Consider the following 23,629-nt stretch of genomic DNA (forward strand, 5'->3'; position numbering starts at 1 on the left):
GAACCAGAAAGGTTCTTGTAGATAGGTCTATTCAATGCAGAAATCCAGCCAGTCTGGGAACAAGAAATATGGAGCTAATGCTCTTTTCTGGAGATTTTTATGACCCTGGTTAGAGCTAGACTGTATTTCATAAGCAGGCTGTGCATTCAAGACAAGTTCAGTCCTATGTACTGAAGGAAGAATTGGGATTCCTAGGAAAACTATCAAGTCATAGTAAATTCAGAAGCTCAGTGTTGTCAGTGCAGATGTCAGGAGTGCTGAAACTCAGAGATCATACAGATGCGCAGGGCTTCCCTCTGAGGGGCTCTGGATTCTAGGTCTTGTTGGCCAAGTGACTAATGAGAGCCTGGTGCTGCAGATGAGGCCCAAAATTACACCCTGCTTCTGGAGCTGGGGAAGACCAAAACTGCATAGAGGAGACAGGGACTGGCATCTGAGAATCAAAGACCAGAAGCACTGGCAGCTCCTGGAAACTCATTAGAAATGCAGAATCTTAGGTCTTACTCCAGATCCACTGAATCAGTATATGCATTTTATTAATATCTCCCAAATAATATATACACATTTAACTTTGAGAAGCACTGGGCTAGGCCAGGGCTACCAAAACACCCCACTCCAAGAAGCTACTGCATTGAGGCTTACACAGCTCCCACTGGAAAACTTCTCTGACTTCTCTTAGTACCACCCAAATAAAATTTCAGAAATGAAGAGAAACTAAGAGACTGTCTATTTGATGCCCTCATTTTACACATGAGGGAGCCAAGCCCCATGTAGGTAAAGTGACTTGACCAATGCCACAACTTATTAATGAAAAAAATGGACATGGGGACCATAGTCTTCTAGTTCTTCATATGGATTTCTTTATAACATGCATATAACTTAGCTGCTTACTAACTAATTAATAAAACATTGATTGAGTACATACTCAATACATGTACATATGGCAGGCACTTTGTTAGGTGACTAAGATACCAAGGTGGGGAAGTAATGAATCAACTCCATCTAGTAGAGGAGGGGCTCTTTTTTCACCCATTGCAGGGCTGTAAGGGATTCTGCATTCAAGCCAATTTTAAATACAGTATTCCTCAATGTTTGTCAAGATCACATCACTTCTTTGCCATTGAAAAACAAGTCTTTGCAGAAGTGACTAAGGAGCATTGGAAATGTCGTCATTGGTGTATTGTGTCCTGCAGAATTCAATCCTGAGTATGTAAAGTGTTACAGGGTGACACTTATCCCTGAGGAGTGAGGACAATTTGGGAATAGAACTAAGCACATGGATTCAATGAGGACAGCCTGGGAAGTCATACAGGAAACTAGCTTGGGTTTAGTAGTGGGTCTTAAAGACTATGGAGAATTCTCCATAGAGGTACCAAGCAAGGGAGGGTGAGGAGCCAGGAGTGGGCATGACGGTCGCAACCACAGTAGTGATGCTCTAAGCACTTCACATTGACCCATTGAATCCTCACACGATCCAAGGGATGGGCATTACCACACTTCCATTTACAAATGAGGAATTAAAGGCACAACACTTTCATAATTTGCCCAGATCACACAGTGGTGGGAGCAAATTCAGGCATTCTGGCCCCAAAGCCCAGGCTCACAACAAATATGCAAGTGAGCTTAGTGTTCTGTTGTTCAACCACTGCCCTATTTTATCCAAGTCCATTTTGATTTCAGACTGTTAAACTTTGAATTCAGTTGTGATATACTCAGATAGAAAAGGCTTTAAAGTTGCATTTCAAAGCCATTGACAAGTGTCAGCCTGAGGAGGGAGAAAGTCATTTTCATTATCAGGGGTTAAATTTAAGTATGTTGTCTATTTAAATTTTTCCACTAATGTGCTTTGGGGAACTTCATTAGCTCTTAAAAGATGGAATGAAAATTTCAGAAATATAAAGATATTAATTAACATGAAGCAGGTGCTGCAAGCACTACTAAAAAGTCCAAGATGTCACTTCTGTCACAGGGATTTCATATGCTAGTTTGGGAGTCAAGGCTAACAAATACAAAACAACAGCAACACCATAAGACAGACTAATCTCTCTGGGACTCATTACATTTTCATTTCAGAAATGTTTCATCAAATTTACCATAGTTTGAAAAACCAAATTTAAAAGACTTTTAACGAATAAAAAGTATATTTCTTTGTCTAGCTGTCCACATCTCTGAATTCCACCATTAGATACAACTACTTTTAACTCTCAGCTGTCTCTGTTTGTTTAGGTCCCCCCCCCCCGCCATATATCTACATTACATGCTCACATGATAATTCCTTGAGTTATCAAACTTACATACTACTGTGGAAGATGAAGGCTAATATCAACCTCTTTTCCCCCTCACATACATTCTCTCTTCCACACATTCTCTTAAATGAATTCTATCACAATTCTTAAACCAATAGCCAATGTTTACAACTATGTAAATATCACTCACAGCTGAACCAGATAAGGTACTATTTCCTTCCTTTCCATCTTCTAAAGAAAAAAAAAAAAACCTGCTTTTTTTTTTTGTTGTTGTTGTTGTTTTGTTGTTGTTGTTTAACTTAGTGTTCTCTGTATTCTAAAATCTCTCATTCTTCCTAAACTTTCAGAGAACATACAGTTCTTCTCTGTATGGTCACACTCATCAACTTGTCTCTCATTATTTTATTGTCTTTGTTTTCAGAGATATTCTCCAAACTGGATTGATTGCTCTCCTGGCTCAGATACCAACATAAGAGCCCATTTGCCTTCCTTCTGAGAATTCCTTCATCTCTTTCTGAGATGGGTTCCCTGGGTCCCATGTTTCTCTCTATCTTGACTTGCTCTCTTGTGTGGAATGAATACATCTTCCAGCTTCCCCAAAAACGGTGTGTTGGAGGTTCTGATTATTCAAAGGATATACCATATAATATATTCCACAAAGTATATTCATGGAAGATTTTGGTAAAGGATAAGGTGTGGCAGGATAAAGTAAGCAAAGATAACCATTAGAAAGATCCAAGATGCCCAGGAGCAGTTGCCAGGGTCCTTGCTCAGTTGCACAGGACACACTTCATCTACAGATCATAAGCACCAAAATATGGTAAGATATCTTGGTCTCAAGAGGGCTGATGTCTCATCTGAGGAAAAGTCTTTCATAACTCTGTTCATGTGGTCAAAACCATGCATAGGATCAGATTTAGTGATAGAAATGAAGAGAACAATAGAATGCAGATGCAAATCATCAATATGTATATTTTCTACCAAAATGCTGACAGGATGGCACAGGCTGCCTCCTGGTGCTTCAGAATCAAGGACAGGACTGCAGTAGTACATTTCATTCAGGTTTGGCCAAGGGCCAATACCATGACTACAGTCCCCTGAGGTGTGAACAGGTTGCAACAGATTGACCGAGATTGACCCTATGCTTACACAGAATAGAAAAGACCTTGAGTGTCCGACAGAAAGTCATCATTTTAATGCTGACTTCATTATTCTTTAGGCATAATTCTAAGTTGAAAATTATTTTCCCTAAAAACATGGGAGACATTGCTCCACTGTCTCTGGCAATCCTGCATTGCTGTTAAGTCTGCTCCTATTCTGATTCCTAGTTCTTTCTTTTGATTTTTTTTTCCTCTGGAAGCTCTGGGGATCTTTCTTTTGTCCCCCTTATTCTGAAATTCTGTGATGAGCCTTGGTGTACCACTTTCATCCATTGTGCCCCTTTCAATCTGGAAAGTATAGCCTTTAGTTCAAGAAGAATATTTTTCTTTGATAATTTCCTCCCTCTGATTATCTCTATACCTTCTAGAATTATTATTCAAATATTGAATTTATCAATTTTTTCCTCCTCTTTTTTCCCCCTGTTACCTGTGTTTTAAGTTTAGGTTTACTTCTGGGGAGATATATATTCAACCTTATATTTCATATCTTTTGTTGATTACTCAGTTGTGTGATCATATATTTTTTTTTTTTTAGTTTTTAAGAGCTTTTTCTTGTTCTCTGTTCATTTTAACAGCACTGTGTTCTGGATTCACAGAGGAAATATTGTCTTTATTCTCTTTGAAGTTCTCAATTATGGTTTCATTGAAGTTTTTTTCTGCTCTCCATCTTATACCTGATTCTTCAAGTTCCTTTTTTTTATTAGTTTTGGTCTCTACCTTTCATTTCATGTCTAGTGACCCTTGGCTATTCATTCATATTTGAAGGTGCTAAAAAGTGTATCAGGTCAGACTTATTGATTTATAGACCTCATTGTAAGGTAACTGCAGGAGCCAGCAGTTTCATTGTAGGATGCTGAAATGTCAGTGCCCATAGGTCTTTTCTCTTTGTTTGGTCAGTTTCCTTAAAGAGGATGCTTTTCAATTTCTGTCTGGTTTCCTACATCACGGGCAGGGCCCGCAGTGGGGTAGGGGATGTCTCTTGTTGAGAACACAGGCTTTGACTTAATTCCAATGTTTTCTTTTCTTTTCTTTTTTTTTTTTTTTTAAGATTTATTTATTTATTTTACGAAGTGTGTGCTAGTGGTGGGAGAGTCTTAAGCAGACTCTGTGCTGAGCATACAGCCTGATGTGGAGCTTTATCCTACAACCCTGAGATGATGATCTGAGCTGAACCAAGAGTTGGACGCTTAACCAATTGAACCACCCAGGTGCCCCTCTAGTGTCTTCAGTTCAGCATCTCATTCCTGTACCTAACTCCCCTGAGGATAAGTCTCTGATTTAGCCTCGGCAGAGAGGAAAATGGAAGACATTTGGCCAGAGAGGAGTTAAGTGAAATGGGGAAATCTGGTTGCATGGGCTTGTCGAAGGGATAGGAGAGAGATTAAGATACCTGACGTCTCCAGTTCCTAAGCCTTTCCAGGGCTCTCCGTCATGCTCATTGTTGGAAACCCCTCCCAAGGCAGTCAGGACACAGCCTTTCCTTTTTTCTGAGTCACCCAGTGCTCTTCTGAGTACATTCTGTCGTTCAGCATGTTGCTAACACCTCCTGTCTCCTTTACCTTGTCTCTTCTTGTCTGTCTTTGTAGATTTATGCCTTTTTAAATGCATACTTTACTCTTATTTTAGTTTGACTATCAAGGAAGCAGAGATAAATGCATGTGCTTAATTAGTCAATTTTGACTGGCAGCTCTGGGCCTGAGTTTTTTTATATCTGAAGTGAGGGCCTTAGACAAGATCCTCTCTAAGGTTCTGTGAATCTCAAATTCTGTGAAGATGGCCATAAATAGGTACTAGAATATATGGAATTGCCTTTAAAGATTGTCAAAATGCAAACAACAGGGAAATTACCAGAGCATGAGTCATTAGTAGAAGTTCTACATTAGAAGTGGGGACCAAAATGCTGTGTGTAGGTTGAATAATGGAAAGAGGAAAGGAGAAGTGTAAATGATGCACAGAGCAGCTATGACCACTGGTGGGGAAAGTGCATATTGAGAAGTAATAAGAAACAAGGTTGGATAGTCACCAGGTACATATTTCCAATATACAGAGGGCCTTCGAAGACTGAGATTTAAACTTAATTGCAATAACAAATGATACCCTTCAAAAATAATATTATTATCAAATGGCATTTATTTTACATCATAAACTTCATACAATTCTCGTTCATATTATTCTTCTTGAAAGTGAATTGAGGGGGCACCTGGCTGGCTCAGTCTATAGAGCATGAGACTCTTTGGTCTCAGGGTTGTAAGTTGAAGCACCACATTGGGCATAGAGCCTACTGAGAAAAAGTTGTTTAAAGTGAATTGAAAAAAATATTGTTTTCTCTTTCAAAGGAAAACTTTAAAATTTAATGATATTATTTTGAAGCAAAATGTAATTTTGATGCCACATTTTATGTCCTTTAATTTTCTTATAGGTTTTATTGTTGTATGCATATAATATGAAGCCTCAGAATATTTCAGATGCTGCACCTAATAGCACTTCTAGCAATGTCTGTATTGGCTCTTTGTGGGTTCCACTGAACAGGCAAGTAATGGTGAATTTTCTACAACTCTGCTGATTTTTTCATTGGGATAGGCTGTTTTAGTAATGTACAAGGTAAATCACAGAACTTTTAGAAGCCTTTTTTAGAAGAATCTTCCTTTTATTTAGAGGAGTATGATATTGTAGTGGTTAAGAGCATGGACTCTGAATCCAGCCCACTTTGGTTCAAATGCCAGTGGTGCACCTTGCAACCTTGAGCACGTTACTTAACCTCTTTGTGCTTAACCTACCCCTATCAATGAAGTGGGTATAATAATAAGAGTACTTAGATTTGGAGAAACAGTTCCTAATGCATCATAAAGATGATAAAGAGTACAAGGATACTGTCTGTATTATATTTTTCTGAAATTTGAGATGTGTTTAAAAAATAACATGTGGCTCTGTTTTGGGTTGCAACATTAAGGACAAAGTCCACCACCTCCCTTGCCCTGTGTCAGATCCTAATTTATATTGTTCCCCACATCAGTAGTCTCTGCCTCATCTAGGTTGTCTTCCTTCCTCTCCATCAAACAGGGCATATCCCTAATTTTGCTCATGCCTGGTTTCTCTCTTTTCCCAAGAATTTACCAAATTCCTAGTCTGTTTTTAAATTTTTCATTGCTTAGTTAATTTAGTATTGATTCCATTGTTCCTTGCCCTTGTGACCTCAGCCTCCACTTCCTCAGTTGTAAAATGGAAATAATATCTACTCTGCCTGCCTTTCGAGGTTGTTGTTAAGATCAAGCAGGACAGTGTGTGCACATACCCTGAAAGGCCAAAAGCACTGGGCAAATGTCAGGTCAGGTCTCATTATTAACCTCTGTGTCTGTCAGTGTCAACTCTGTGCACTGCTGGGCACCTCGTAAGTGCTTAGTGAACAGAGACTGGGTGCTTCTCTGTTCTTCCCTGATGAGCTTTGTTCATGCTCCATGGTTTTCATTTTGAAGGACTTCTTGGCCTCGCCATAAAAGAGAATAAAACAAGAGATGTTTCAAGAGCTGGCATATTTTCAATTATTCAAATTTCCTTTTTTTTTTTTTTTCTCAGTGAGGCAGAAATTCTAGACATGGGACATATACTAGCCCAGCTAAGCAACAAAGTTAGGAAATTAAACACTTGCTTTGTAGCCAGAAAAATGGCAGGATTTTTTTTTTCAGAATCATATGTAAATGATTATAATTTCTGCAGAGTAGAATGTAATCAAACTGACAGAATTCTCTTTTGTTCCAACAAGTTCTTAACTTGGAGTGTTTATGAGCCATGGTAGGTTTCCTAAGATTAGGGACATGGAGCAGTCACCGAGGTAAACACACGGGAGCGTGCCTGATAGTTTCTCAGCTAAGCTGTCCCTCGGTGGCATGGGGCAAAGTGGCGTCTGTCTCTCGCTGAGGCCGGCATTCCTTGTGCTCCTAGGAGGGTCAAGATGGGATCAGTATGTGGGAACTTGCTCCTGTTGACCATCATTCAGGAGGCAAAGTAAGAGTACAACAGATCAGAAAAAATAGGCTAGAGAAGAGACCTGAATAGCCTTCAAATTGGGCAGCCCTCCTTCATTTCATTTCCTAATCTCCAAATTAAGTACTCACCAAGAAAAACCTATTTTAATTATTTGCATTTTTTTTTACCACAACAAAGGAAAAGATACTGTTCTCAATAAACACGCCTAAAGATTTGTGTTATTCTATCTAATTAAACTCTTCTAACCAAGATCCAGCTCCCTACCTACTGTCTCTGCCTTCAGGTTTCCCACCACCCACATTTCTACTCCTGGCTGGGTCCTGCCTCTCGGCCCCAGCAGCCAGGTAGAGTGAGTGCTCATGAGTCAGGAAATGAGAGCAGAGGCTGTAGGCAGCTGGTCCAACCCAAATGGGATGATGGATATTTGTTCATGGGCCAATGTGGGAGTTCAAAAGCTGGACCCAGCTTTGATGTGGACAGAGAGGTGAAGATGTATGTGGGCAAGACGTTGGGGCAAATGGGGTCAGAAGGCTTGGGGCCTGAAGCTGAGAAGCTAGATCCTCTGATGTTGCATCTTGCACAAGGGGCCCAGCCTGCTCTGCTTGGTCTCAGCCTGCTTTTTACAGAGTTGGACCAGGCCATTTATTTTTGAAGCAGATAGTGCAGCTCTGGACATTCATTGACAAGCTGAAACCCAAACATCAAAGGATAGTTGATCCATCCTGCAATACCATATATTAGAAAGGAAAGCTATGTTATTTTTGAAAGAGAAATAAGAATTCTTTCTCCAGGTATTATTAGCATGAAGAATGGTGTGTTAGAGTATCATCTTTCTTTCACGTGGTTTCTTATGTTTAAGAATGAATGTAGTTATGTCATTTCTTACAAAATGCTGTGAAGTAAATGAAGTGGGTTTTATAGTTCCAGTCTTGCAGTAGGAGGAATGTCAGGACCAGAGAAGTTAGGTGATTTGTCCAGGGTCCCATGCTGGTGTGTGATGGAACCAAGCGTGACCCACCCAGGTCCTTTGAGTCCTATTCTCTCTCCAATGCACCAGGCAGTTTTTCTAGCACTATTGGAGATGACCCCCTTTTTTTTTTAATCGATGTATTCCAAGTAAACTTTTAATAACAGATTTTTACATTTTATCCATTACCTTTTTTATAGTAGAGTTTTTTAAACATGCAATTTTAAATCCTCTTATTTAATTAAAGGTTCTTTTTCATCTCATATTGCCGAGAACCATCATTATGATAATCAAGCATTATCCCATGCTGCAGGTGAGGGCCCTGTGGGACAAGAGAATTGACATTCCTGACTCTATTCCTGATGGCAGTTTGCTTTTATGGATCAGTTATGTCTTATAAAAGTTTTCCTCTCTCCATCGGTGGGGACACCCACAGTGGTGTACACATGCATACGTGTGCACACATGTGCTGTGCCTGTAGCATGGAATCACTGAAGGCCATGCAGGTGGCTGTTTGCCTCCTTTAGCAGCTTCAAACGCTTTTCCATCTCCTGACTCCCTCATCCATCCATTTACCTCTGCCTTCAGAGGATCCACTGTTCCCTGGCCTGTGGCTCCAGAAGCTTTCCGTCTTTGATATAATTGCCCCTGTGTCCTCTGCCTTCCTTCTTGGCTTTTGCTTTTCCTTCTGTCTTGATTCTTCTACCTACCCTTCCACCTCTCTCCCAACAATGTACTGTGCATTCCTGTGGCCTCATTTATTGGCCTTTTTTTTTAAAGATTTTATTTTTTCATTCATGAGAGACATAGAGAAAGAGAGAGAGAGAGAGAGAGATACAGAGACACAGGCAGAGGGAGAAGCAGGCTCCATACAGGGAGCCTGATGTGGGACTCGATCCCAGGTCTCCAGGATCAGGCCCTGGGCTGAAGGCGGCGCTAAACTGCTGAGCCACCTGGGCTGCCCTGATTGGCCTTTTTGAACCATGCCTAACTTGCTGTAATTCTTACTTCAGGTCAGCAAGGCAATCATATCATGGCATCAAGATTTATACAGGAGCAAACTGTCATTTCCTGGACTTTCTTTGCCCACATGGGTTTTATTTCCTTTATTTTTATCTTAAGCAGTATTTTGGATGTGTACCTTTCTGCCATTGTGCCTTTGCCAGTCATTTTATATCTATTTGAGTGTATAACTAGATCATAAAGATTATGGAGCTTAGAATTGTGTCTCTTTGCTCATGTTTCTTGAATGAATAAATGATTGAATGAATGATGTTTGGGAATGTCAGAAATCCAAGTGTTAAATAACTGAGGACTTACTTTACACATATTATTGATTCTGGGAATAAATGAATGCCTTTCTTATTTCTTCAAGTAAAATATGTATTTATTATTTTTAGAGTTATTTCAATTCATGAGAAACTATCTAATCTTAAGCAAATAGCTGAAATATCATTGCCAACAACTCCTGAAATTACTTCAGATGAAAATGTATCTGAAATGAAAGAAATGGAAGAGAAATCAATTGATAAGGAAATGGAAGTAAGTTATTAAATAATAGAAAATTGCATTACTATTGCAGCATGGATGTCATTTTATATAATTATTGATGTGATTTTTTTTTTTACTTCATCAAAGCTATGTAACTAAATTTGAACTTTGTGGTTCTATTGTTTTCTCTCTTTGGAGTATCAGGTACGATCCAATGTTTTTTGGACACATAGGTAGTGTTTCCTTCAAAGCTCTTCTAAGCCTACCAATTATAAGAATCTGATGATGAATGAAAACAAAGGCAATCTAGAGAAATCATTCAGATATCACTATGAATCCCAAAAAACAATGCTTTGTAACTTTATATTATTCATTTACCCTTTTTTTTTTTGTTTTTTTTTTTTTTCTTTTTAATTTGAGAGAGAGAGAGAACATGAGCAGGAGGAGGGGCAGAGGGAGAGGGAGAAGCAGGCATCCTGCCAAGCGAGGAGCATGACAACATGGGGCTTGACCCCAGGGCCTTGGGATCATTACCTGAGCTGAAGTCAGCTGCTTAACTGACTGAGCCACCCAGGCATCGCCTTTTACTCTTTATTCTTAAGTCTATTGTTTGAACATTTTTGTTACTCAAGAAATGTGTGAAGGAAAACTAGAAAATATAGATAAGCATATATCTCTCAGACTTTTTCTTTGCATGTATATTTTTTGAACAACAAAAAAAAAGTTTACACATCTTAATGATGCATTATTCATTTGATCACCCAGTTGAGTGGTTTCTGTGGTGATTGGTATAATGTGTTTGGAGAAGAGGGTCAAATCTCTTTTACCCTTCCTGAGTTCTGAACCCAGTTGAGGAATGGGATATAGGAGATGAGTAGTGGAGATCAAAATATCAGCATCATTGCTGGTAAAGCTGACTGGTTAGCAAACGTGGCTTTAGGTCTGTGACCAAATGAGCTTACTAATATCTCACCCCTGAATGAGCTAGACTTGCCCATCTCATCACACATGTGTAACCATAGGATTCTCCACTGCCCTTCTGCCCCCACTGGGCTTACTGCACACAGGAGCCAAGACCAACAGTCCTGCAGGCAGGGTGCCTCCAGAAATAAAAGCAAAGATTTCCCAGAAGGGGCTGAACTAGCATGTTCTTTTGCTTTTTCCAAACTTACCAAGCAGATTAGTTACAAGTCTGAAGCTGGATGTCTCCTCCTTCAGGAGTGAAGTAGCAATTCCTTACCGTCTGTGGAAATGAAAGGAGCAGAGAGATATTTGTTGTCCCGTATTCATTTGCTCTTTGAATTTCCATTTGCGCATAAATCTAATTTCTTGAGGTATAGATTCTGTAGTTATTGTGGCCATTTTCAAAATCAAATTGCTCTACAAGACTTCCTGAAAAGGGACAAGCTCCTCCTAGCCAACCTCTCCTCATTACATAGTCCTGTTCTGCAGAGGCAACCATTTTCAACTCTTTCAGCTGTTTCACTTGTTATTTACTTCCATGTCTATAATAATAAGTAGTATCAGTCATGAAAAATTCCGTAAGAAACAGCCTTCAAATCCAAGTGGGCTGAGTGAGGCTCTGCTCCATATCTCCTCAGGCCAGCATCCAGGCTGGTAGCACATCCATCATATGAAATATTACCAGTCACAGGGCACCTGAGTGGCTCAGCAGTTGGCATCTGCCTTCAGCTCCGGTTGTGATCCCGGGGTCCTGGGATCAAATATCACATGGGGCTCCCAGCAGAGGGCCTGCTTCTCCCTCTGCCTGTGTCTCTGCCTCTCAGTCTCGCTGTCTCTCATGAATAAATGAATAAAACCTCAAAAAAAAAAAAAAAAAAACACCAGTCACAGCAACAGGAGACAAAGAAAGGGGGTGAATCACACACTGGCTCTTACAGTTTCTGTCATGTCACTTCCACTAATATTTCATTGGCCAAATATGTCACATTCTACTGACTTGGAAGGAGGAAAGCCAGAATAGTGCTAATATCTAGAACTAATTGTTCTTTTTTTCTTTGATGTATCAATTTGAGATAATATCTGTTGGTTTTATTATAGTATATAAGGATTTAATTCATTTATACTTCTCCCCAACTTATCCTTTCCCCTTTCTTGAGTATTATATCACAGAATTTGGTTAAATCGATATTTGGTGTTTACACTATTGCAGCCAAGTCAAATAGTATACTATGGTTATTTTCCTTTCATATATGAGCTTTGATTCTTCTTGACTTGTCTTTTTTCCTTAACTTTCTTCTGATCATTACATTTTCACATGTTCATCCATAGATTTTTACCCAAGTGTTGATGCTTGTCGTATAATATCTCATTTCCTTTATTTCTTGTCTATTTGGGGACTTCTTTCCCCCAGTGCCTGCCTCACAGTCTAATTCTGGGACTGCCTTTTGCTGCTTTCCTGGTTGAATTTCCACCCAGTTGGGGCCTGGCTCTTCCCCACCCCCCCCGCCTCCTTTAAGATTTTAGGATCTTCCCTTCTTTTTTGGTCTGCTCTTTTTCCTTAAATCATTTTTTGCTAGGTTAATATTCAATTACCAATAACAAATCATTTTTAATTCTTAAAGAATAGTATTGGTATAGCTCTTTTTTTGTCTTTTTTCTAATTTTTTTTTTGCCATTTTAAACGTTTCTTTTTATTGAGGTATAGTTGACACACAATGTTACATTAGTTTCAGGTGTAGGTTTAGCTCTTTTTTGTTGTTGTTTTCCTCATCTATGTACTCATGTGAAAACATAAAAGTTGGCAGCTCTCCTGATTTTCAGAATATACTTGTTGGCATTTTGAATCAGAATTTCCAGTAGAGTGAGTGACTGCATTTTTCTTTATTGTGAAAGCAACAAGCCTAGGTATAAAAGGATTCATCAGGCAAGAACAGTTAGTTTTTGCAAAATGCTGCTTTCCCATACCTACATCTCCTCTGCTGTGTGCTTGGATTGATCATAGAATTGATGTCTTAGGTTTTGGGTTATACATCCCAAAATCTTTTGAGTCTCTTTGTATGTTACCATATGAATTACCAGGTATTTCGTGATAATTACTGATATATACAGAGTACTTATAATAAATCTATAAGATGAGATATCTTAAACCCATGAGATTATATATAACATAATAAAATAACATACATATTTTAATAAAGTACCTGGTTTCCCTTTTATATCTGTTTTCAAGAAAAACTCAGTTCTCGTGTCATTTTTGCACTTCTTTTGTAGATCACTTCATAATCACAGTTTTTTAGTTGTAGACCAAACATATCACATTAATGTCTTTGAGCTATAATCCGGAATATTCTTTGCTAAGATTATCCCTGAATCCACTTCATCTATGAAAAAGGATTATTTTCTCCTGAACCCATTTGTCTTTTCAGCTGAGATTGTCTGAGGCAGGAGAGTGAGCATCCATACAAACAGGAAGTCTAGGTTGTGCTCTGCCACTCGGTTTTACTACGAAGGGTCACTCACTTAACTTTTTCTGGGACTAATTTTCTTCTTATCTCTAAAAATGATCATTTAACTAAAATAGTGCTCTGAGCAGGAGAGCTATGCCTGTTGGTTGGAATGTGAGTCATTAGAATTTCCCTGGGGTCCAATGTACGTATCAAATTTATCACAATGAGCCCAACGTCTCAGTCAAGAGGTTGACTATGAGTATAAATAAATACCAAGTAAATGGGAGTACAGGCAGCAGTTGAATGTAAGCAGAGAGAGGAATCCAGAGGCCCTACCTTGCCTTAACTAAGGTATGTGGCTTGCTTTCATGTCCTAACTGGAATGGTCTATGCGAGTGGATCAATCAGTCTTTGAGTAAAACTGCTTTCAAACCTGATATTCTCCCCTGTATCTTTGAATTATTCTTCAACTTAGAAAATGTTTTTTCAGCTTTAAGTAGGGCATTTTTAGATGTGTTTTAGTTCTGTTGGTTCCATGTATGAGGGAATCTCATCAAATGGAAGACAAACCAATATTTGTTTAGGTGAATTGGCAAACAGATTAGTTCAGAACATTTGAAAAGTTGGGAAATAGAAGGAACGTATAAAGTTTTCTTTCTTTTTTCCAGTATGCTAACTGGAACTTTTTAAGAAAAGGCAACTTTATTCTGTGTTTTAACAAATCCCATTGACTAAATCTGCCAGTTGGTTGTCATGCCAACCTTCACTTGACGCTAATTAGAAGTTAACTAGGACACTTGAAGAGATCGATTCTAGTCTGGAATTGGACAGGATTTCATAACCTCTATAATCTATTCTATTTATTTCTATCACACTATAGATTTTTGGTGGGTTATTAAACAGAAAGGCCCAGAAAATGTGCCTTTGGTTGATATGGGGGATAATGAATCTTAAACTCTTTCTTATTCTCTCTTCCTTTGGTTTCCCCCTCCCCACCCAAAGCCTATGGTCTGGAATAAGCTAAGAAGTTCAGAATACAGATATTAGTTTAAGATGTAACGAAAGGGCTAGAAAACAGGTGTTCTCATCACTTCTGGCTTGAAAACTATGCGTATCTTTCTAAAATGAACAACACTGGCTCAGAATTACTGAGTTATTTTAACCTGTCATTCATAGCTTTAGGGATATCTTCAGAGCTTACCAACGACTTTAAAGCATTATGAAAGATGTAAACCAGACTGACTTTAAGAGACAAACACATTATTTGGAAAAATAGCATACTGATATGAGAAGCCTAAAATATGTTCACCAATTCACCTAAGGTTAGTTGAACAAAGTTATGAGATGCCTGGATTGTAAAAGGCAATTGAAATTTGTATATTGTCAGGGCACCTGTGTAGCTCCATAAGTTAAGCATTTGACTCTTGATTTCGGCTGAGGTCATGATCTCAGGATAGTGAGATCAACCTCCACTTTGGGCTCTGTGCTCGGTGTGGAGCCTACTTGAGATTCTCTCTATTTTCCTGTGCCCCACCCCCCAAAATAAAATCTTAAACAAAACTTAATATATGTCAACGTATCCCAAATATCAAAGTACCATGAAAACAGAAAAAAATAAAATTGGACATTAGCATCAATTAACAAATTCTTTTTGAGGTACTATTATAAGCAAAAATTTTCCAGGCTTGGGGAGGAGATAAGGACATACAGAAATTAGTACAATTAAACCTTTGTCATGGAGGAGCTTAATCATTGTATGAGTATGGCTGTAAGTACCCAGATGTCATTCATAATGAGCCCAGCCACCTGGTGGTCCTCTTTTAGCAAAATGTGGCATTCAAAGAAGCATCAATCTGATGTTCAAAACCATTGAAAATAATCTAAATCTTAATGGAGTGTCTCATAAGAACATTCAAGAGGGAATCCTTTTAAAATACATAGCAAAACTTTTTATTTATTTATTTATTTATTTATTTATTTATTTATTTATTTATTTATTTAGCAAAACTTCTTTTAAATCTTTTCCCCAACTGTCATGTTCTTTAGAATCTCTGTGACATCCACATGTGGCCTTCCAACAAAATACCCTGTACCCTTACTGTATTGTTTTGGCAGTTATGTGTTTCTGTGTCTCTTTCTCTCTCTTGACCACAAATTCTTTTGCTGGAGGTCTTATTCATCATCTTATCTCCAATGTTTAGCCCAGTGCCTAACACATAGTGTCTCTCTAGTACTTGCTTGGGAAGCTTTTAGTTGGAGGGCATGCATAGCAGACTGAGGATATAGCAAGAGAAGGAATGTGAAGTCAGGGACTGAATGTTATATTTGGAACAATGAGCTATCTGTTGTGGCAGGAGAACGGGGGTATGTAGTGGGAGATGAGGCTTGAAGAGGTGGGTGGAATTAAGCTTTTCCTCCTCTGATTCACCACATGGTGCTGTAAGACTCTTATCTCTCCTTTTCTCTCCACTAGACCACCAATCAGCTCCTTAAGAACTCTCTTTCGGTCTTGTTCATTACCATCTTATGGCACTTAGGATGCATACAGTAGGCATTGAATGACAAAATGGTGAGTGAACTTGGTTCTGTAGGGAAGAACCATGAAAAGGCAGGGCTGAGTACAAGTGGTAGGAGAGAAAGGGGGCAGCACCTGGAAGGGCTTTTCATGATCTACCTTATGATTTGCTGAGATAAGCCTGGTGGCATGTGAAGGAGAGATGAGGAAGCAAGAGTTTGGAGGATGGAAAACAATTTAGGAAGCTTTTTCCATAGGTGAAAGAGATGAGGATTTAAACTAAGTCAAAGAGTCAGCATGATTATTTTTGAAGTAACTCAGAAAACTATCCTTGTAGAATTAACAGATGCTCCTTTTTAAGGGAGCAATGGCAAAGATTGAACAAGGGTCATTCTGTGCCTGCCCAGCCCCTTGCCAACCACGCACAGTACACCTCTGGCAGCTTTCTGCCTGGTGTGATGAGCTCAAGGCTATGTTTCAGCGGTAGCCCAGCATCCAATCAGCCAACTTTGGATGTTTGTAATGGCTTACTACAAATAATGCCATAGAAATAGGATGTTGCTGAGGTGAAATTTCTGCTTGATAAATGTTGAGACAGGTAGTGGAAAGCGTTTATTTATCAGGTAACATTGCTGTCTTCATCTGTTACGTGAAATGATTAATCATGTAGACAGTCTGACTTTGCTTGATAGTACTTGATGAAATCATGACATTACTGCATCATGGCTGTTATTGAAACCTTTCATATAGGAAGGAAACATATTTTAACCAGTCCTAGGAACCGAATTAGAAATAGAAATAGAGATAAATAAGAGAATCAGAGTGCAGACAGGGGTATCCTCTCTGTGGGCCAAGAGCCTGTGAGGTTCATCATAGGAAAGTGGTGTCACCTGAGCAGTGCTGGATACCCTGCTTGCCCTCCACCTTTTTTGGTCCCACTGAACCAGGCCCCCTTCTAGCCATGATCACTTCACACCCAAACATTTTGAAATTAGCCTCCTGGTTAATTTCTCTTTCTTTTGTCTCTTTCTGAGTCCAGTTCACCTTTAAACTATGGCCAGAAGTACCTTTTCAAAGCAGCTGGATCATTATTTCCTCAGTCCAGTGCCTCTCAATTTCCTTACTTTCATTTGTCCTGTTATAAGTTCACTTCTCTAGCCTTATTTCTCATCATTCTTACTGACATGCTTCCTATACACACCCACAGTAAAGACCATATCAGATGCTTTTTGCTCCTTGCATATCCACTGTTCTGTTGCTAACTTGGCTCCCTCCATCTGGAAAGCCCTTGTCCCCAGTGTCTGCCAGTGAAATCCTACTATTCATTCAAGACTCAGTTCACATGAACCTTCCTCCAGGAAGTCTTCCCTGTTCTTTGCAATTCCTCTTTCCCACCTCTAGGTTCCTATAATATATTCCTATCCATGTTCTGACCACATTCTGCTTGACATTTTATTTAGATGTGTATGAATCTATTCTTCTCAGCCATTGTACACTGTGAGGATAGGGTCTATTTCTTCACCTTTGTGTTCCACAGCATCTCAAAGATATTTGTTAAATTGAATTGAATTAGAAATAGTTTTGGAACTCTAAAATGTGGTCTTTTTCTATGTTCCTGCATTTATCAAAACTCAAATATAGTATTGTTTGGGGCTGTGAATTGAGTGGTTTGCTTCTTTCAGATTTTAATCAGCATTGGGGAGTCATAATTTAAAAATCAATGGAACTTATGGTTTCACTCATATGTGCAATATAAGAAATAGTGAAAGAGACTATAAGGGAAAGGAGGGGAACTGATTGGGGAAAAAATAGAGAGGGAGACAAACCATGAGAGACTCCTAACTCTGGCAAACAAACAAAGGGTAGCAGAAGGGGAGGTAGATGAGGGGATGGGGTGATTGGGTGATGGGCACTAAGGAGGGCACTTGATGGGATGAGCATTGGGTGTTATACTGTATATTAGCAAATTGAATTTAAATTAAAAAATTATTTAAAAAATTAATGGAACTGTCATTTTCATATTTCTGAATGCTGGTACATGTATGTATTAAATAACCATAAAAATGAATTATTGCTGGATGCTGGCAACATCACCAAGCTGCCAGTCAGAGATAGTCATGAGTCCTTTAGCTATAAGTAAAGAAGGGCTACTTACACTGTTCAAGTAGAGTAGGTGTGGCAGGAGGCAGTATGTGGCAGGGTATAATGAGTAAGTTCATACATAAGGACTGGAAAACTAACGCAATGGGCCTCACAGAAAATGGAACTGGTGAGTCAGGAGCCAAGACTGTGCTTACTTATTACAGGGGGTGTAAGTTCTCACTCATCTGTTTCCTTATCTTATTCATCTTACCTCTGGCTCAAAGGCTGCCTTTTCCATGTTTGTATCAGGATCTTGAGCTCCTATAGTCAGTACTCACTATAGCTCTCTTCTCTCGCCCTTCCTTATATGAAATTATAATAATAGAGAACTGAATTGATTCACCCCTGCCCATGGGTAGATCCCTCTGGGTTCAGATATCTACATATAAACACGGCTGTGTCCACACAGTAGAGGCTGTGGCAATGTCATCAACAATGGAGAATATATGACATTGACTCTCGGTTCCTTTTCATTTCTCTTTCCATTTATTTCTCAATTCTCAGCCATTCGTCTCTGCTTAAATCCCTTTCTGGGTTCTGAATCTATTTATCCCAGGGTTCTCTTCTCAGAAAAAAATGATTTTCCAAAAATTTATTCTGGTGTGAATTCTGTAACATATGTATTTTAACAGTAAAATAATGTATTTATTCATAAGTAAATCTTATCTGTTGTGGCCATCCTGTGTCTTTTCAAATAACCTCAATTATTTGAGGGATTGTGATTTATGAGCCCCTCTAAGTTGCCTCCTGGGAATTAGAGGTAGGTGATGATGGGAAAAAAAAAAGAAATAGTTTATAACTAAAATATCTAGTAGTTAACCAGTAAGTTCAACCTCATTATATTGTCTTCTTATTTCTAGAACATGATTATTGAATGTTGCTCTGAAATAATAAGTCTATTTTTGACTGATAGAGCTATAACACCATTGTCTGAGGTACGTATCTTTTTAAAAATGTATCTGATTCTTTTATAAGTATTATCGCTGCTATGGAAACAGAAATACAGAAAACATCTATTATGAAAGTATCAAGGGCCTAACCCTCCTTAATTAATGTGAAAGAGTGATAAACAGGAGTTTATAATAGCATGTTATTTTGATTAAAAATATTCTTTGTTAAAAATTAAGTACAGAGAATTATAAAGAGGATAATTTTTAAATCATCTCAAATCTACTATTCAGAGAATAGTGGGCATTTTGGAAAATATTTCACATTTTTTCCATGTATAAGTAAACTTTAGAATTTTTACATCAATGGAATTTTACTGCACATGCATTCCGTAGCTTGTTTTTTTTTTTATTAATTTAACAATAGTATTATGGAGATATTTTTATGTGAAAAGCCTACTTTGTCATGCTTAATGCTTGCATAGTGGTCTCTTTTGTATATTTATTATCAGGCTCTATTTATACAACTAGATTTTTATTCATAGATCTTGAGGTTGATGGATTCTAGCATATACATATTTCACCCGTCTGTCTTATCTCCTCAGAGTTATTTCTTAGGAGTACAATTTTGGAATAAAAAAGCATATATACTTTTTTATTACGGTAAGATATACATAATTTAAAATTTACACTTTTAACCATTTCTAAATATACCCTTCAGTGGCATTAAGTACATTCACAATGCTGTGCAACCATCTCCACCATCCATCTCCAGAATTTTTTTATCATTCTAAACAGAAACTTTGTACTCATTAAATAATAACTCCCCATTCCCTCTTCCCCCAGCTCCTGGTAACTTCTATTCTACTTTCTACTTCTATTGTACTATTGTACTATTGCCTATTCTAGATACCTGTGCAGAGGGGGAATCATACAATCCTGATCCTTGGTGGCTGGCGTGTTCCATTTAGCACATTGTTTTCAAAGTTTATCCTTATAGTATGTGTCAGTACTTTATATGTGTGTGTGTGTGTGTGTGTATGTATACATACACACACACACATATATATGTGTATGTATGTATTTATATATATGTATATATATATATACACACATACACACACACACACACACACACACACACACACACTGTCTCATCGGCAGTAGATGAGAGGGCCAGCTTACCCACATATTTGTCTACACAGGCTCTCCTCCCCTATCTTCCCTCTCTTTTTCCCTTCCCCTTATTTTCCCTCTCTTCTTTGTCTTCCTTATTCCCTTTTTCTAACCATTCTAGGTATGATAAGTGAAAAAAAATGACATTTTCAGTTATTTCATATTTATTAATAATATAGCCAAATATAGTTTATATGTTTATTGGCAATCAGTGTTTCTCTTTTTGTGGAATAATACTCATTCATTTAGTTAATCCATAAATATTTAGAGTGAACCGTCCTGTGTCAGGAACCCTTTTCTACACCCCAGAGAACTAGCTATGAGCAAGCAGCAAGGACCTTGCTGTCTTGGAGCTGCCATTTTTGTGGAAGGAAATAGTAAATAATAGTAATAAATCACTAAGTGGGATAATTTTCAGATTTTGTTGAATGCTATGAAAGAAAAAACAGAGTGATATGTTAGAGTAGGGTTAGCAAACTACAGCAAACTATAACAAACTAACAGGCCCACTGCCTGTGTTGTAAATAAAGTTTTATTGGAATACGGCATGCTTGTTTGTTTGTGATCTATAGCTGCTAGCAGAGTTTGGTAGTTTTGGCAGAGACCATACAGCCCACAAAGGCTAAATTATTTATTTTCTGGCCCCTTACAGAAAACAAGTTTACTAACCCTTGTGATAAAAGGTTATAGGGAATGGGGCAACAGTTTAGATAGGGTGGTCTGGGAAGACCTCTCTTAGGAAATGACATTTGAAGTAAGAACTGAAATATTACACTGTGTTCCTCCCACCAGATCATTAGCTTCTTGGAGGTTGAAAAATTACTATCTTTATTTTTTAATACTTAGAGTGCCTAGTACAGTGTGTCACTTGGTTACTCTTTCTTGAATGGAATTAAATTCCCTTTAGTTTTAAATATCTGAAATTCAATATTTGACTTAATTTTTTCATTTGGCCATTCATGTCCTTTTCCCATTTTTTAAGTGGGGACTCTAATTTTGCATTATGGAAATTTATAGATTTACCATGGGAGACACTATAATAAAAATCAAGTTTAATCTAATTTTGTACAAACTATGGTTAAAAATAAAAATAGGTCAGAGAAGGAGTTGCTTTTTTAAGACACATGATTTATAGCACTAATGGGTTTGGGCATCTGACAAACCTGGATTAGAATCCCAGCCTTGAATCTTACTAGTTGTAGAACCACAGGCAAATTATTTAACTTCTCATATGTAAAGAGGAGGTAGTAATGCCAAGCCTTCACAGGTGTGAGGACTAAAGGAAATAATACAGGTTAAGTAAGTATTTAGAATAGGGCCTTGCACAAATAAATGTTTTGTAATTGTTAGCTGTTTAGGCATCATCATCACCTCTACTGTGGCCCTGCCGTGTGTGAATTCTTCATCCCCTAGTCAACTAATTCCAAAGAGATTTTTAGGATCCAAATTTGTTTTGAAATACTGATAGAAAAGGAGAGGAACAGTGTTAGAGAAAGATGGGGTGCCTGGCTGGCTCAGTTGGTGGAGTATGTGACTCTTGATCTTGGGGTCGTGAGTTCGAGCCCCACATTGGGTATAGAGATTCCTTTTTTAAAAATCTTAAAAAAAAAAAAAAAGGTAGAGAATGAATCAGGAACCATTTTCTTTGTGATATAAATCACTGTTGAATCCTAGAGGCATTAGGTCAGTGTGCGGGATCCTGACTTGAGATCCCTGCAGTGAAAGGGTCCACCAGTCCAAGAGAAGGGGCTCCCTGGTTGAACCCCATGAACCCCATACTAATACCTCCACAGAGAGCAAGCCTTACCTAGTAGTGCTGGGGCAGTGCATAGGAATTTCTGAGCCTGTTCCAAAAAGCAAATTGTTAGACAAAATTACATGCCTTAGTGAAGCTCTTTTTGTCACTGAGATGAGATCTCACTGTGTAATTTGTTTCCTTACTGAACATACCTATTACAATCGCTGTTGCCTGTACTTTGTCTTCCTAATTAAAACAAATAGTGCCATGCACAGCCTGTGACCAAAAAGAATTGAGAATACCAAGAAGATGGAGGAAGGAAATGAGCGCTCCCTGCTAACCTTCTTAGTGAGTAATCACAGGCTATAAATGACCGTTAGGTTTCATTTCTGGTGTACCAACAACAAAGTAATCCTTTCCTTGCTTACATAGGTTGAAATTATTGCAGTTTCTGGGTTGTCAGGTAGGATTCAAACATGATGCTAAAAATATACTTCCTATTCTTGCGATAACTGACGGTAGGGAGGACAAAGTCATAATATACAACTGTCTGCTCATCAGTAATTATTGACTTCCAACTGCACACAGAACAGACTTTTGTTGCTGCAAAAGCAGCATAGGTTAAAGGTCCTGTGTTCAGCTAAATTAAGTATTTTCCTATTGGCTCATATGATACAAATAAATTTACTGTATGTGTGTCTGTGGGAAGTGAACGGACCAGAGTCATACAGAATCAGCATGGGAAGAAACTCCTAGGAGCAACCCTGATTTGAAGGTGGGAAAGGTGATCCTAAGCCAAGAGATAAGCCACGCTGTAATAGAAGATTGCAAACTAGTTTCCCTTGGCTGCATGAATTTGGTAGGATTTCTTTTAGTTCAGGATTTCTAACTAGACCTAGTGTAGTGCCTGACAAATAATAATGATAATAATCATTAAAATGCAAATGCTGCTACTAGTAATAATTTTTATTGAGCATATGGCATGTGCAGACACTATTCACTGTTTTACATATGGTATCCCATTGAATATTACAAGAACTCCGTGAAGGTGATTGCTGTTATTATCCCCTCATTGGAAATGAAGAAATTAAGTGGCATGTTCAGGATCTTGTGCCTTGTAAGTGAAGGAAGCAGGAGTCAAATACAGGTCTGCTTCAATCCTGGATCTGCACCTTTAACTAAATTACACCCAGCGAATGTCTCATGAAAATAGGGAGCACGGAACCAAGGAGTGAGAGAGTGAAAGTTGCACGTGTAGAAGAATCTTCAGGAAGGTTTCGGTGAGAAGTCCGGAGGGGGAAAGGAATGGCTGAGGACGGCACTAGGTTGGGAATTGGGATGAGGGGAAAGAGCTAGGAGGGATGGAGTTTGCCATCTAGAAGAGAGAAGGACAAATGATGGAGGAGGGCCTTCAGAGAGAGGGTGGGAACAGAAAGACATGGACAGCCCAAGCAAGAGAGCTGACCAGGAACAGAGGAAAGATGCAGATTAAGGTGGGGGAGTGTGAGTGAGTGCTTAAGAAAAGGTTGGAAAAAGCTGGGGCAGTTCACACCCAGAGGTTTTCACTTACCCCAGGAAGTAGAGGCAAGTCTACCTGCGGTGGAGCAGGGTAGAGGGTCAAGGGCATGGTCTTCCAAGAGAAAGACAAAGGTCTTGAGTATTCATGGTCATTGAGTATGACGCAACTCATCACAGCTGAGCAACAACAAATAAGAGGACTGAAGACCACACTAGAGATTTAGAAATCATACATTGTTGGGGCACCAGGCACCCTGGCTTGTGTGTTTCCTCCAGCCCCCTTGCCTTCCTGGACATGAGAGAGGAAAATGCCAATAGGGAGGCCAATGCGAGAGGAGAGGACTACTAGCAAGGCAGCCAACAGCGTGCGAGAGGCTTGAGTGGGTTTCCTGAGC

General features: G+C 38.7%; 1 protein-coding gene across 12 annotated transcripts in view; it reads left to right on the forward strand.

The window, feature by feature from the left end:
• CFAP54 (cilia and flagella associated protein 54) overlaps window positions 1–23,629 on the forward strand; it is a 291,046-nt gene that overhangs the window by 246,123 nt on the left and 21,294 nt on the right. For 5 of the 12 annotated variants that reach the window (XM_025438902.3, XM_025438905.3, XM_025438903.3 and 2 more), the window contains 5 exons: window positions 5,826–5,935; window positions 9,758–9,899; window positions 18,776–18,850; window positions 19,408–19,465; window positions 21,980–22,066. In XM_025438902.3, the coding sequence (XP_025294687.3) occupies window positions 5,826–5,935; window positions 9,758–9,899; window positions 18,776–18,850; window positions 19,408–19,465; window positions 21,980–22,056 (462 nt within the window). In that variant the 3' untranslated portion in view covers window positions 22,057–22,066. Of the gene's footprint in view, window positions 1–2,667; window positions 2,852–5,825; window positions 5,936–9,757; window positions 9,900–14,434; window positions 14,581–15,731; window positions 15,828–18,775; window positions 18,851–19,407; window positions 19,466–21,979; window positions 22,067–23,629 lie in introns of those variants that run through there. The other 7 variants (XM_025438906.3, XM_025438914.3, XR_003133013.3 and 4 more) reach the window with 6 other exon arrangements.

The sequence above is a fragment of the Canis lupus genome, chromosome 15 (genome assembly GCF_003254725.2).
Source record: "Canis lupus dingo isolate Sandy chromosome 15, ASM325472v2, whole genome shotgun sequence".
In the NCBI taxonomy this organism is placed as follows: Eukaryota; Metazoa; Chordata; class Mammalia; order Carnivora; family Canidae; genus Canis; species Canis lupus.